The following is a 17062-nucleotide window of genomic DNA, read 5'->3' as shown; positions in this document are numbered from 1 at the left end:
GGGTCAACAAATAATTTAGGTACATTTTTTTTAAATTATTTACCAATGTTTCTATTTCCTTAATTTATTTTTTCTAACTGTAAAAATAATCAACAATCACCATAAAAAATTCAAAGTATTCGAGTAAAAATTCGATTTATTTAATAAAAAAAAAACAAAATTGAAAATTTTTATATTAATAAAATGTTACCTACGACAATTTTATGATAAAGGCCATATATAGTGCTTTATTTATGTAACATTGCTTTATTTATGTAACATTTCGTAATCGAATGCTTAGGCTTTTGTATTGGTAATTTACAATTTGAAAAACGCTGCTGATGATGCTAATGGTGGTTATTACAGCAAAAATATTTCTAAAAGAATGTAATTTGTGCTTAGGTTAGGTCAATTTAATTCCATACAGCTATTCTAATTAAGCGTTTCCTAATCTGAAAATAACAATTAAGGAAAATTTGTAATATGAGAAACACACTATTTACATCGAAAGAACACAACACAAAACACAAACAAATGGAACGTGTATACAAAAAAAAAGAAATAAATAAAAGGACAGTATGATAAAAAAAGAATAAGAAAGTCAAATAAATATTACAAAAACATAGACAATTAAGAATCGATTATTTACGAGTAGAAGATGTGAGATCGGATTGGATTGAAATTACTAGCGCTGAGCTTCTCTGACCTACACTTTATTAGAAAGACGGGAGAGTAGACTCATTTTAGGAATAAGTGGATAGTGATTGGGGGTGAGTTAGAAGAAAAGTGAATGATGTCTTATAGAATATTACTGCTCAACATTATCATAAGGTCGTCAGTCCTATGACTGGTTGAACACGCATCTCCACTCTTTCGCATTTCCCCAAAACTAGAACAACCCACATCTTTAACTATTTGCGAATAGTTATCTAATCTAGGTCTACCTCTACTCCTCTTGGCTCCTGTTCCTGACTCTAATATCTCTGACTAGACGTTCATGCCTGAGAAGGCGTCCTACCAACCTATCTCGCCTATTTTTTGACTTTCTTCTTTTCTTTCTAATACCTCTTCATTTCTAACCTTCTCTATCCACGGTATCCTCATCATTCGCCTATAATTCCACATTTCGAAAGCTTCTAACCTTTTCTTTTCCTCCGCGCCCGTTGTCCATGTTTCGTATCTGTACAGCGCCGTGTTCCAAACATACACCTTTAACAATCTTTTTCGATTTCGATAAATTAACCGTTCGCGAGCATAGAAGTGACTTCTTTTTATTGAACTCAACTCTGCGTTATCCTTTGCTTTATATCCCTACCACTCCTTCCGTCCTGACTTATCTGACTTCCTAGATACCCAAAATTCGCTCTTTCGGACTGTATAGTGAGAATCGACTTTTAAGATGTACGTTGTCTGTCAGTCAATAATCAGTCAATCGCGGTATTGTTTTATATGTGTAGATTTCATATAAGTATATCATAAGATCTCTGAGAATTATGCAATAAAAGAAACCTTTAATATTCCGATAAAAACATTTAATATAACATTTAAGACCCATTTGCATACTACAAAAAATAACAGAACGTGATTTAGAAGTTCCACGCTTTTCGTAATAGGTGAATACGTTTCTTTCTTTTACTGAAAATGAGTTCCGTGGTCTAAAATGAAAGGTGGAAGTGGAATATTTGTAATTTCATGATGTTTTTTTTAGATTTACTAAAATGAAAACTCAGATACATACCTGTCTCATTAATGTAAACCTTTAATAAAAGTGGACCAAGATGTGCACCTTGAGGAACACAAACACGTAACATCAATAAGATCAGATAAGTAGGTATTTACTATAACGTACTCATTGAGTGCTACCAGATACGACAGTATCCAATCGAACAGAGAACTTTTTATGACTAGTTATTCTAGCGTGGCTAATTGGATCGAAGGCACTTCAAAAATCGGTGTAAATGACGTTCATTTGTCTACGTGTCGCCATGTTGCTGGTGACATGATTCGTGAAATGGAGCAAGTTTGGGAGAGTAGATCGACCTAAAGTGAAGCTAAGATAATGTACTGGGAAGCGTCAGTACATAAAGAAGCAGTAATCGCAGTCAAATAACTTTGAAATGACGCTAATTACAAAGACGGATGGAGACATCAAACATACTGCCTGTTTTGAAGATAGAAGTGATAAAGCTGGACTTCCTTCTATCGGGACATGAGTAGGTACGAAATCAGAGATATGGTAAAAAGTTGGCGAATAGGAACAGATAAAAAAAAGTACATTCGCGAAGAAATTCATAAATTTTTTTGTATTATTGAAGGAAATTATATTTTTATTTCAAACAGATTATCCTTACATTTTACGCTTTAGTTATGCTTTTCAAAATTGAGTGGGTCGACATACTTCTCAAACACTGCTTGTAAATAGTCTAAAATTATATTGTATAAGCAACTNAAACTTCAGAAATAATCATATAATTACTTAATGAGAATGTAAAAATAACTTATACTTCGTAATAATTACAACGATAAATTATTTATCTGATAGTACAATATACAAACTTACGATTAGTTATAGTAAAATATAAAACCACAATACTTTTTTAATACTTAATATGCAACAGCAACAGAAGTCCTTAAAAAACCTGTACATTTCTGGGTATATATGTCGATAAAAATTATAATAATTGCTCTATAATTTCCTTAAGACTTGTATAAGTTCCCGCAATCAGTCCCGCTATACCGAACAAAACCAAAAGAATATTCTTTGTGAGCGTCAAATAAAAAACTGTTCCTTCCCTGCTGTACCAGAATGTAAAACTGTCTACTGCAGCGGGTATTGCTAGTCCCGCTGCTGAAAGGCAGAAAGCACCGAAGAGGGAAATGAATAAGTCTAATTTCGGCACTGCCACAGCCATTAAAACTGTAAAAAAAACAAAGGAAGAAACGTTAGGTTATAAATTCAATAGAGTTTATCGTGCACTGGTTGTGAAATGATTTGTAATACTTTTTTTAATAGTAGAATTACATAATACCGCAATTGTTGAATGAATTTATTATCAGAATAGTAGGAATGTTCTAACTAGGTCGAAACATTTTTGGTAAACTAACACCAAATGGTTTTATTTAATTCTAAACTATACATTGTTAGCTTTTGTTTTACTAATATTTATTCGCATTAATTATTATTATTCCGACCTACGGTTACATCAACCTGCGCCTCAACTTAGGCCTACGTAGAAATTTCGCTTGACAATTTATAATTGCGTATGTCAACAAACCAACAAATAATTGGAGCCGATTTCTTGGCCCAATATCAATTGCTCGTAAATTTAAACAACCAGCGTTTCCTGGATCAGCCAATGCAGTTCAGCCCCTGGTAAGGTGACTGGTTGCAGCCAACCCTCAATAATAAAAAAAAAAAATTTTTAAGTGTTTCATTCCCACCAGCCAGTAATGCTGGTGGGCGGGCAGTCCCTCCGGACTACGCCTATTCAGCCTGCATTCAGGAATCGTGGGAATGGGTGGGTGGTGGTTCGGGTGAGAAAGATGAGACGGACGAAATGAAGACAGAAGAGAATGAAAGATTATCTGTGGAATATTACTGCCTCAGCATTTGCCTAGGTGATCCAAGGAAACCACAGAAAAACTTGGACCAAGGCAGACGGACCCGGAATCGAACCGGCGTCCTCCCGAATGCTAAGCAATGGTCTAAACCTCTAGGCCATGCCGCTCGGTACACACTACACTTCATGTACCCTAAGCATGCAACAAGGCATTACATAAACACTACCCCTGGTCCGTCCCGTAGCCAAAGAGCGTTTGCAGTAGCTAAAAGAGAGTTTGAGACACCGGTACAACTGCGCATCGCTCGCCTTTTCTCCAGTCCCTGGGCATAGCCACGACACACGTTCCCGATGAAAGACAATGAATGACGATCCTGCGAAGATTATCGCTCACTCAACCCGAAAACCATTCCCGACAGATACCTTGTTCGAAATATTGGAGATTTTACGCATGCATTATTAAACAAAACAATATTCTTCACAGTCGACCTCGTTCGAGCAAACAATCAAATCGTGGTTGCTGACGAAAACATTCTGAAGATGGCAATAACTCCATTTGGATTATTCGAATATCCATTTATGAATTTTGGTTTACGTAACGCTAGTCAAACATTTCAGCGATTCATAAACGAAGTATTACGCGGTCCAGACTTTTGTTTTGCCTACATTGAGCATATCCTGGTCATGTCAGAATCCGCAACTCAGCACGAACAGCATTTATAAATAGTGTTCACGCGATTAAACCCATATGGTGTGCTACTAACCAGACTAAAGTGCAAGTTCAGCGAAAAAGAAGTTTCCTTTCTAGGTTACTCTGTCTCAGCGAAAGGTATACGACCTTTACCAGATAGAGTAACAACCAATCATGAATTACCCAAAACTAAGCATGGCAAAACAACTACGATAATTTCTGGGTATGCTACACTTCTACAGGAAATTCCTACCAAAAGCTGCCTACACGCACTCAGAATTAAACAAATTCTCCAACAGAATTTAAAAGGCAACACATCGCTACGATGGAATAAAATTCGAATTGAGTAAGAAACAACTTGCTTAAACTAGTCTCTCCTACACTATCCTCAACCCAACGCAACATTAGTTATATTTTGTGATGCTTCCGACTACTGCTTGGGCGCTGCGTTACAATAATACCACGATGGAAACTGGGGGCCCATACCATTCTTCTATGGTAAACTCTCCAACGGGGAGATCAAATATACTGCTTTCGATCTAGTACAACTAAGCACTTTCGACATTTGCTAAAGACCCGCGACTTTATTTTTTCACGCATCACAAACTTCTAACGTTTGCCTTTAGTTAGAGCCCTAACAAATATTCCCCGATGCAATCACGTCATCTAAATTTCATTACCCAATTTTCAACAAACATACAGCATACTTCGGGTAAGGACAACATCGTAGCAGACACTTTTTCACGAATTTTAGAAGTATCAAGTCCCACTGATTACGAAGTCCTTCCAACTTAAGAGTCCGATAAAGATCTTCAATCATATCTCAGTTCTAAGAGGTCCCTAGTATTAAAATATCTCAAAAGGAACAGTTAGACCATTCTTGATCCCATCGTTTCGTTTCGCCATTTTCAAACACCTATATTCCTTAAGGCACTCTGGTATTCGTGTGTCTATCACATAACGTTTTATATGGGCCATAAGCAAACAGTAATTGCGCCAAATGGGCACGCGTATGCATTCCATGTCAAAAAGCAAAAATTTTCCGGCTCGTTTCTGCCCCTCTGGGAATCTTAAACATGCCTTTAGACAGACGACGTACACTTAGACATAGTTTTAATGCCCTACTCTGAAGGATATCGCTACTGCCTCACATGCGTAGATCAGTTCACACGTTGGCCCGAGGCAATTCCCATCAGAGCTCAATAAGCTGCAACTTAAGCTCGTGTTTTCTACAAAGGATAGATTTACCGGATTTCCCCACCAAGTTGACAACACTCCGCCGGCCGTCGTCTTATGTTAAGTTGAGTTGAGAATGAAACTCTCAGTTATGGCAGCACATTGTAATTTACTGATAACTAAAGGCTTTACCAAGGTATTTAGCTACATGTCTAACTGTCTAACTGGTCAAGAACTTTTATACTATTCTTATCAGAGAATTTCCTATTAATTTTGTTTATGTATAGAAATTGCGTCGTCGAACCAAAGCCAAGAGGTCTAAAGCCATCGCTTACCATTTGGGAGGACACCGGTTCGATTCCGAATCCCTCAACTCTGATCCAAGTTTTTCTATGGTTTTATTGGATCACCTAGGCGAAAGTTGGGCAGAGATATTCAACAGGTAATAATCTTTCACTTTCGCTGTCCGCCCACCAACAGTAGTGGCTGGAGGAAATAAAACCCAAAAGTTTTTTTTTTTTTCAGCTGGGTAAATAGATACCTTTGTAAGATCTTGTCTGAACATACGTAATACCTTGATGAGCAACAAATATTAGTAAAACTAGGTACTATATTAATTTACTCCTGCTATTTGGCTGACGATTGGTTAAGACTCCCTATGACGTGTTGATGAGATCTAGTAATACCGAAATTGCCGTCAACATCTAGTAACTTCGATAAATGACCAAGAACTGCCACTGTTCTTATTAAAACAAATTTTTTCTTAAGGTCAGCTTCTACTAGTCAAAATTAGAATTCAGCAATGAATGATATTTAGTTATTCTAACTAATTAACCCATTACTTCTATTATTTTAAACATAGATTCGATGTTGCAGATGGGAGAAAAATGCTCCTTTTATTGATTTTATTGGTAATTGTTAAATGAATGAAGTAGGTGATAATATGACTTCTTTTAAATGAATTGTCTATTTGATACATACATGTGATAACTACTAAAGCAGTTCGTAGCACATATTCCCATAACATTGCTCTGCTACTTTTTTCCAATTTTGGACCAATATATTCCCTCCATGTAATATCGACAGCAACGTAGCATTGCAGAGCATGTGTTACATAAATCGATAAAGCCAACGATACTTTTACTACTTGCGCCAATCTGGAGAGAACAATAAAATAATTTCGATTTTATGATTTGAGACATTAAACGTTAAGAGACCAATGTCTTTTGAATTTGTCTATTGGGAGAAACCCAAAAATTAAAAAATTAATTATATTGTACTAGTTACTATTAGTAATACAGAATACTTCTCAAATTAATATTTGGAGTTGTTTTATGAGTTTAATGACTTTTAATTTTATTTTGATTGATTATTAATTCTTATTAAATTATATCTTTAAAGTAAAATAATTTTTTATTTTACTTAAGTAAGAATATCGTGGGTACAGCTCTGCTGATATGCTTGGATAGCGGGAAGAAAATCGAAGGATATTATGAGATGTATATCGGAGAAGTCCTAAGGATATGAGGAGGTATCAAAGAGCTATTAAGGGAAAGATCATGAATATCATTTGAATGATTTCAAATCCAAAACAATTTGCGCATGGACATTCCAAGGATACCTTTCTAAGTAGCTGTACACCATTCTGTCGGATATAATATTTAAAATAATAAAAGTTATGTCTTACATGTCATCAGGTGGTAAATTTAGGGTAATGGCCGGTTCAACGTCAGCACCATAACTTAAGTAGCCTAGTAAGCCCATGATCAAATAGATACTAACCACCAATCCCATACCAATATTTAGTACTCCAAATGGTCTTGCAAAATTTTTAGGAGATTTCATCTCATTTTCTAATGGCATTATCTACAATTAGAAAAAAATTCGTCTACGCATATGACTCATTTAAAAATAAATATTAAATTTAAGTTTCGACTCGGTATTAAAGTGAATTAACTCAACAAAAACGTAGAAGAAACCACTGGGCATAAGAATCAAATAATACCCATATCATGTTACCGTTTCCACCCATCCTTGACAATGCAATAATTTTAAATTTTATTTATTTTTCAGGCAAATAGTGAAATAAGGGTTGAAAATTCCTATGTCTTGGTTTTCCTAAATCTTTGTAAAGGAAATTAAAAAAACAGGCATCCCATTCTCTTTTTAAATCGTTGTTTAATTCGGTTATTAGCCGTTGTTTTTAAATGTGAATATTGCAACTGGCAGCTTCTTTTTCAATTTCGTTTTATTGTAGATTATTCTGTTCTCTTGAAGAACCTACCAATTGAACACAGTTAGTGCAGAGATTGTAGAACAGGAGCTGGGTTTTATTTTTGCCGTTTTACGTGCAAATTTCCATAAGAAATGGTAGGCCACTGATGACCGTAAGGTGAAAGAAATAAAATTTATAACAGTAATAGAAACTTTTAAGGTATGAAATATTGTTATTATGTTATCCCTTAAATAAAAGAATATGACACTTTGGAAAAGGGACATAGTAATAAATTTTGGGGCAACTGAGCAAATCCTGGACGTCTAGAAACCCTTTGTAAGGCAAATAACAAGAAAATCGATTAGGTAGCTCTTGGCCAAAAGTGATCTGATTATTGCTTTAATTCGCTCAAAACTTCTTAATTTCCGTATCACCAGGAATATATTTATTTGAAAATAGACAAGGAAAAGCAAAGAATGATGGTACATATTCACTTGTAGAATGGTTTATCCTATCCTAAGTGGTTATGTTCGAAAATGATTTACAGTAGTGTAGCTTCCTTTAGAATTAATCAGATGGCATTTATAATCATTATGAGAAAGTAACAAGTCTCTTAGTTAGAACACTTGATGATTTGAGTACCCAAGAGAAACTGTGATAATAATATAAGTATATATAAATACTATGGAGTACTTTGACTACATCTAAAAAGGGAAGAAAAAACAAATAAAAGCAATACAAATTGATACAAAGAAAAATGATGTCAAAGGTAACATCGTTATACATTTTGTATGGAAAGACAAAATACAGAAAGTTCATTGACAGTAAGAGAGCGCTCATATGAATATTCGGTATATATTTTGGTTTGTTAGATTTTAGAATTCTACTGCCACATTAAATAAAATGCTTACTTACAACTCCTATAGCTTCCAGGGAGAACAAAACGGTACCAAAAAATAGAGGAAAATGATCGTATTGTCCAGTAGGTGACCTATTGTCGAAACTAGGTTTATTCCTAATGATGTAGTAAAAAATTATAGCGTATCCAATTAGCGTGATTACATTCGCAGCAGTACAGAAAGGCGCCAATCGTTTCAAATTTCTCACCCAGTTAATTAATATCAAGGGCAACAGAAACATGAGCATGTAAATCGACACGCTCATTTCAGGAAAATAGGTATCGCATACGCTTTTCACATTAGTTCCAATAAAAACCACGTAAACACAGCATATCCCGAGCTGGTAAATTAACAGGAATATATTTACAGCATGTCTGTAACAGAACAATAAAAGTTGACATTGAAAAAAAATATGAATATACTGGCTGAATGAGGAGGTATTTGAAAGAATAGGAGAACAGAGGACGCTATGGAAGTCAATCAGGAATAGGCGAGATAGGTTGGTAGGACATCTTTTCAGTCATGAAGGGCTAGTTAGAGATATACGAGGGCGGTTCAATAAGTACCCGTGTTAGACATGAAGACACCTTTTTTTTAAAGTTTTTTTTTTTTTCAACATAGTCCCCTTTTAGAAAAAATAAAATTTGTCGAACTCTCCAAAATCCCCCCTGTCTCGGCGATGACTTCCTCGTTTGAGCAAAATTTATTTCTCGCTAGTCATTTCTTCATGGTAGGGAACAAGACGAAGTCGCAGGGAGTCAAATCGGGGTGTGCGGCTGTAAATTCATAACGTAATTCATGCATTTTGGCGGCAACAGCTCCTGATGAATGTGCCGGTGCGTTATCGTGTTGAAAACGCACCTTCTTTTTCGTCAAATGCGTCCGTGTCTGCCAATTTTTTGTCGAAGCGGTCCAATAACTCACTATAGTATTGTCCAGTGATCGTTCTTCCTTCTCCTAAAAAATCCGTAAAATGATTTCCTCGGTAACAACGTTTGCCAGGCTTCCTGGTCGCTCCTATCAAAAACGGATCTTTGCCCACGTTTAAATTCGTTGAAGCAATATCTAACTGTGGTCGTAGATGGCGAAATGTCTCCGTAAACAGTATCCAACTTTATTTTCATCTCCTCGCATTTTTTCCCATCCAAAAACAAAAAGCGAGTTACCGAACGATACTGCTCTTTTTCCATCTTAGCGAAAATAACGAAACACGTCTCAGTCGAATGGCTGTCAAATCCAAACTAATCTATCAATCAGTCTGAAATTCGTTTTGGTGTGGTTTGATAGATGGCAGCACAAGATGACAACATCAATTTCCCTCAGGAACATCCTCTGTCTTCAAATATGGGTACTTATTGAACCGCCCTCGTATTAAAAGTGGAAGCAGGAGTTAAGAGGAGTATAGGTACGTCTAGATTAGATTCACAGATAACTATGAATGTGGGATATCCTACATTTAGGAAAATGCGAAGATTGTGCCAGGATAGGAAAAAGTGGAGGTGCGTGTCCATCCAGTCTTAGGGCTGACGACCTTGTTATGGTCATGGCCTGTTAAATCCATCCACATTTGTCGATGGTTCATAGTACATACATTTTAATCATGGTGATTCCCTAATACTATTTTCTGAACATAGCCTTTGGCGTATATCGCTTATCCCCACTGTATAGCACTCTACGCATGTCAGTCAAAGAAACCTACTCATAAGCTAATCAAGCAATCCTCTCCCACTATAACCTAAGGTTAGTCCATATATCGTTTCACACATATCAATCAGGGAAACCCTGTTCATTATAACCTAACCTAGACTATCGTGCAAAGCACTTTACACACTGACCGCCAATTAGCAAGTACTCTCTCTTCATAAACGAACTTACAGAAGTCAATCCGGGAATTACCACTCACCAATCAATAAGTCAATCTTCTCGTGCTATAACCTAACGTCAACTCATATCTAACCCAGACTCTCGAGCAAAGAACTTTATAAAAGCCAGTTAGGAAGTCCTCTCTGTCCATAACCTAACTAATTAAGCCTAATATGAAGCATGTTACGTCATAGAAACCAATTAAGGAATTCTCTCTTCTCTTTCATCATCACCTAATTCGATTCCGGGTCAATTTGCCTTGGTTCAAGTTTTTGTGTGGTTTCCTCGAATCACAAGGCAAATACAGGGGCAATAATATTCCACAGATAATCTTCCATTCTCTTCTGTCTTTATTTCGTTCGTCATATCTTTCTCATCCGAACCACCACCCACACATTCCCACAATTCCTGAAAGGGGGCTGAAGAGGGTCTTCCGCTCTACCTTCCTACATACTCCGGAGGGACTGCCAGCTTACTAGCATTCTTAGCTGGTGGGAATGAAACACTCAAAAGTTTTTCTTTTAAAACTCTGTCTCGAGGCCGCCTACAAATATATCAAGGCACTTACATGCGAAATTCTTCGTTCTACACTCAACTACCCATGGTTCATCAGAAACACCCAAATTCTGAAATAAACTGGCCTACATTCACTCCCCGAGGCTGCAACCAGATTCGGGGCAAATCTCAGAGCTCCGGTGTCAGGTCACTCAAACCCGTCTATCTCGATACTTTCCTAACTTCGTCCCTAAACCAAACGACCGTTTAAGAAGGTCCTGTCATCTTCTTTTCTGAGCTCCTCACTTTCTGCTCAAGTCTAATTTCGCACTTTAGCGCGAGTGCTCACCCAACTCTTTGAGGTTGGACAACCATTTTCGTCCACACCATTACCCCACATCCCAAAACATTCTCCCTCCCCACTCATCCCTCTCCTCTTTTCCAACCTTCCCAAAGAAGCTTTTCTGGGATGTATAACCTTCTGGTTGATCTCCCTACACGAGGAGGGGTTTTAGTCTGTGTTCTGTCGAAACTGCCTGCGACGCACTGATGAGATCCAACAGGATCGAAATTGCGATCCGCGTCTGGCAGTTTCGGCAGAACGCTGACCACTATGAATTTCTTATTTAGAAATCATGTTGAAAAGGTACGGCGGAGGTGCTGGGCGGAAAATATGTAATAATAATGTTAAAATGTTTATNCTTCTGCTTGATTTCCCTACTCGAGGAGGGGTTTTAGTCTCTGTTCCGTCGAAACTGCCTGCGACGCACTGATGAGATCCAACAAGATCTAAATCGCGATCCGCGTCTGGCAGTTTCGGCAGAACGCTGACCACTATGAATTTCTTATTTAGAAATCATGCTGAAAAGGTACGGCGGAGGTGCTGGGCGGAAAATATGTAATAATAATGTTAAAATGTTTATGCCGAAGAAGTCAGAGTCATTGCAATTAATTGTATAGTAACTGTAGTTTACGATAACGTACACACATACGTCCAAATATTCATACACACATACATACATACATACATACAAAGGGATTACCAAGAAAATCCTACGTTATAACTGGTCAGTCATTGGAATTTAATTTTGAAAATTTTGGGTATTTCAGCGTGCCATGTCTATATTTAAATAAGGTTAATTGTTTCTTTTAGGCTTTTCTCTAGAGTGATTTTCGTTACTTAGGTTATTTAAGTAACGATAAGTACTCTTGACGAAAGCGTAAAAAGTTGAAACAATTTTAGAAAAAACTCTAAATAAATTGAAACAGTAAAAAGCAATGTAGTTTCATTTCCTTAAAATTGTTATTTCATACTGAATAGCAATTAAAATTAGTGCAGAGCTGCCTACATTTGGTCGTTTTCTCAAAGAAAATATAACATCTCGTTAATTAAGTTGTGACTTACTTGGCGTATATTGAATACTTCTGGACCTTTGGAGGGCCTTCTAGGAATGCTATTTCGGCAACCTCGTGGTATGTCAAGCTGGGCACCTTTCGTCTTTTGCAAAGTTCATATTCTGCTCTAATTAGCATGTGAATGCAGTATGTACAAATTCCCCCGATGAGAACTGTTGCAATTATACCTACTAAATACCCTGAGTGGTAGAACGCTTTTGGCATCGCTAAGATTCCCGTACCCAGGCAGCCTTTCAGAAAATGGAGCAATGTTTCCGAATTTCTGCACAGAAATTTAAAATCAAAGTTAAATTCTGGGAAAAGTAAGAGAACTGCCGAAAACACATCAATGACTTCGTGCTGTCTTTTATCTTAATTCAGTATTCATCGTCAGATGAAATCAACCAAATAATTTAGATTACAATAAAGATCTTATCACAATTAATAATCAATGAAACGAAAAGAGTAATAATAATTTGAAAATTAAACATATTAAAATTATAGAGAAAAAAAGATTGCGTACCTATACACATTGTGTTCAAGAAATTAACAATTAAATATAAAAGTAGTTATGCAAAATAGTGCAATAGTTTATTGCAAGGATTGTTTATACCTATCATCGCTTCACTTTAGTTAGTTCATGTAAAAGCAAGAAATTCATTTAGCATCAGAGTAGCAGGTTATATCAAAGATTAAAGAGATATGACAGTTATTACAAGGTCATTCCAGAAAGGATTAAAGAATGCTCAAATATATGGAAATCATTGACAAAACAGACAGAAATTATTAAGGCTTATGCATGATAAAACAGTTTTGTTTGAAAATAAATAAAACCGAAACAAAAATACTGGAGTGCAAGGGAGAAAAAGTAGAGAAAGAACGAACATAAAAGTAGGAGAGGAAAAATAAAAAAAAGTGACTAATGTTTGGTATCTAGGAAGTCGGATAAGTCAGGACGGAAGGAGTAGTAGGGACATAAATCAAAGGATAGCGCACGGTCGAGTCGCCTTCCATAAAAAGAAGTCACTTCTATGCTCGCGAACGATTAATTTAGAAATCCAAAAAAGATTGTTAAAAGTGTATGTTTGGAGAGCGCGCTATACGGGATTGAAACATGGACGGTGGGCGCGGTGGAAAAGAAAAGAGTACAATCGTTCGAAATATGACACTACTGGCAAATAATAAGGATACCGTGGATAGAGGAGGTTAGAAATGATGAGGTATTGAAAAGAATAGGATGACAGAGGACTTTATGGAAGTCGATAAGAAAAGGGCGAGATAGGTTGGTAGGATACCTAGGTTAGGTTCCTGTTCGCAAATAGTTAAGGATGTGAGATGTTCTAGTTTTAGGGAAATGTGAAGATTAGCTGAGAATAGGGAAGAATAGAGGTGCGTGTCCAACCAATCTTACAACTGACGACCTTATATTAATAATATTAGAAAGAATAGGAGAACAGAGGACTCTTTGGAAGTCAATAAGAAATAGGCGAGATAGGTTGGTAGGACACCTTCTCAGACATGAAGGGCTAGGTAATGACATATTATAGGCAGAAACAGAAGTTAAGAGGAGTAGAGAGTAGATTAGAACTGCTCGCAAATAGTTAAGTATGTGGGATGTTTTAGTTTTAGGGAAATGCGAAGATTACTCAGGATAGGATGATGTGTGTCCAATCAGTCTTAGGACTTACGACACGATGGGGATGATTATGTATGAGAAAAAGTGGAATAGGAAATATGATTTTGACATTTTAGTGCTGGCGAGGATAGCGCAGTATAAATTATTTCGTGTAGATAATTTATGGTTAATATTTTTTTAAATTTAAGTTTCAAATAGTCCAGCCCAGTTTTGTACAGTAAAATGAGCTACTGTGCAATAAACTAATTTATGTATATATGTTTTAAAATTTCAATAAAGAAAACTTTGATAACATACAAGTGTGTAATAAATTTAATAAGATAGTTTATCAAAAACTTTAGATACTTAAACTGAGTATGGGGCAATTGTGATGTAAGATCTTAAATATTGTTTTTTAAGAATATAAATTATCACTTTAATTTGATTCCTAGAGTTATTGACCATGCGTAGACTAGAAGCGTTTGCATGAATTCTTGAATTTGGATCACGTTACACTTAATTTAAAAATGGAATGGTGTAATTATTGGAAAAAGCTATTAGGATCCATCAGATTGCAGGGAACTAAAAAACATAGTTGACTTAAGGGATAGTTTAAAAACATGAAATAGACTTTTATGTGGAATTGTATGTTTTTAAACNCATTCTTTGGCGTAGGACACCTTCTCAGACATGAAGGGCTAGGTAATGACATATTATAGGCAGAAACAGAAGTTAAGAGGAGTAGAGAGTAGATTAGAACTGCTCGCAAATAGTTAAGTATGTGGGATGTTTTAGTTTTAGGGAAATGCGAAGATTACTCAAGATAGGATGATGTGTGTCCAATCAGTCTTAGGACTAACGACACGATGGGGATGACTATGTATGAGAAAAAGTGGAATAGGAAATATGACATTTTAGTGTTGGCGAGGATAGCGCAGTATACATTATTTCATGTAGATAATTTATGGTTAATATTTTTTTTAATTTAATTTACTGTGCAATAAAGCAATTTATGTATATATGTTTTAAAATTTCAATAAAGAAAACTTTGATAACATACAAGTGTGTAATAAATTTAATAAGATAGTTTATCAAAAACTTTAGATACTTAAACTGAGTATGGGGCAATTGTGATGTAAGATCTTAAATATTGTTTTTTAAGAATATAAATTATCACTTTAATTTGATTCCTAGAGTTATTGACCATGCGTAGACTAGAAGCGTTTGCATGAATTCTTGAATTTGGATCACGTTACACTTAATTTAAAAATGGAATGGTGTAATTATTGGAAAAAGCTATTAGGATCCATCAGATTGCAGGGAACTAAAAAACATAGTTGACTTAAGGGATAGTTTAAAAACATGAAATAGACTTTTATGTGGAATTGTATGTTTTTAAACTAATAATTCATGATAGTATATAAGTGTAATTTGTGATTGGGCCGGCTGAAGAGGACCTGAATTGATAGGTCTTAATATATACAGATGTAAAAAATGGCTTTTTAAAGTATTTAAATACAAAAAGCAAATACTTTTTTGATTTGTTATTTCAATTGTAAAATACAAAACAGATTTCATTTTTGTATTTTAATGTGCCTGCATTTCCTCAATCGTAAGTATAAAATACTTTTTTAGAATATCTTGGAAGCATTTGCTCATTTTTTAAATATTGAAGTTTTTCCAGACTAATAGTGGTGTTTGCACTGTATCACCAGCTGGGAAGATTGATTATAATTAATATTTTTCTGTTCGAAGTGATTGTGTTATAGTTTTTTCTATCTTTATGTTATAGTTTCTTCAATTTAGCAACAAATTATTCTTCGATATGCTTCTTTGTTTTCCTTTGCCACCCGTTTTAATTAGGAAAAAGACACTACCAAAATAGTTTCTTTAGCGTGATCAGAACCAGAATAGGGTTTCAAATAACTCTATTGATTTAAAATCAAGATCAATCATTTGATATCAAAATATTTTTAGATTATCCGTTTCCAAGAAGTTTTGGGCTCTTTTCAGGTAAAGAATTAGAAGACATTCATGGAATGTCTCTTTATCCCCTTTTTAAGCTTATAATGCTTTCAATGACCAATGTGGACAACTTTTATTCATCATTTTATGTAATGCTTGATGAGTGATACTTTTAACGGCAAAAATGTGTTTTGCATGGTACAAATAAAAAATACGATTGGAAAAATAAATCACATCTCTGGAAGTAAACCAAGATAAGTACATTATAAATAATCAGAAACCAAAGACGCTGATAAAGGAAAAACAAAAACAGAATCGCTAAAGTGATTTATAAAACAAGTGGTAGGCAATTTATCATAGTTATTAACAAGATTTTTTTAAATAAAGATATAGTATAAATAGAGTCGTCGGAGGTCAAGAGAACAGTCGCGCCATGGGTACGTAGGTAACAGAGCGACCGACGACTGGTGCAACGTAATTGGTTTTGTCGAGAACGGAAGCTGAAAGATTCGATACAATCAGGTGTTTACAATAGCTTTATTTCGTGATGCATATTCATACGCTGATTTATTGCCATGCATTTGCGTCCGTAAGTGCACTGCCATTGCTAAGATATTATATTCTACAATACCTACCTAACAACAATTCAACAAGAGCAAAACAAATCACCTCCAGGGGTTCCCGTTCTGTACCCATTCATTTTATTCAACAGAATATAGAAAACACGTCCTCGTCTTTCTAAAATAACCACGGGATCGTAGGCCATTTTGAATACAGTAAAAGTTCCTTATTTACGGTTTCCTTATTCTCTGGTGAAAAAATTGCAATCCAGTTCCTGTATTCGCGGCTAAAAATTTCATTATTCGCGGATGCAATCGGTAAACAGAAAAGGATTCGGTGTCATTTATTAAGGGGATTGACCGCAATAGACCGCTCGTGCCTGGTGTGAAAATATGGGTTTCTATTCTAAACATTGTGATTTAATGTTGCGAGATAAATATCTGATTTTTTTTACGGTACCAGACAAAGGTTCACACTAACTCGGCACGTTTTTAGTTTTCAATAATATGGTCACTAATAGCTTTTACAGGTGCTTAAAGTTGATGCTTCTTGTAGGACATGTATTTTCAATAGAAATTAAAAAATTAAAAAATGGCCTTCGACAGGCTTTAGAACAAAGCTTTATCTATATTACTCCTTAAGGATGAA

At 35.6% G+C, this 17062-nt stretch overlaps 1 protein-coding gene across 2 annotated transcripts in view; it reads right to left on the bottom strand.

Moving 5' to 3' along the window:
- Nucleotides 1–2480: 2480 nt before the first annotated feature.
- LOC108737167 (proton-coupled amino acid transporter-like protein CG1139) overlaps nt 2481–17062 on the bottom strand; it is a 42412-nt gene continuing 27830 nt past the window's right edge. Inside the window, exons 4-8 of one of the 2 annotated variants that reach the window (XM_018469881.2) lie at nt 12284–12556; nt 8537–8894; nt 7094–7272; nt 6388–6563; nt 2481–2896 (exon numbers count right to left, since the gene is read on the bottom strand). In XM_018469881.2, the coding sequence (XP_018325383.1) occupies nt 2652–2896; nt 6388–6563; nt 7094–7272; nt 8537–8894; nt 12284–12556 (1231 nt within the window). In that variant the 3' untranslated portion in view covers nt 2481–2651. The remainder of the gene's footprint in view (nt 2897–6387; nt 6564–7093; nt 7273–8536; nt 8895–12283; nt 12557–17062) is intronic. The other variant, XM_018469871.2, reaches the window with a different exon arrangement.

Source organism: Agrilus planipennis, unplaced genomic scaffold (assembly GCF_000699045.2).
Source record: "Agrilus planipennis isolate EAB-ADULT unplaced genomic scaffold, Apla_2.0 scaffold9, whole genome shotgun sequence".
Classification (NCBI taxonomy): domain Eukaryota; kingdom Metazoa; phylum Arthropoda; class Insecta; order Coleoptera; family Buprestidae; genus Agrilus; species Agrilus planipennis.
Note: the sequence above shows the minus strand (reverse complement) of the source record. Positions and strands in the feature narration are given on the sequence as shown.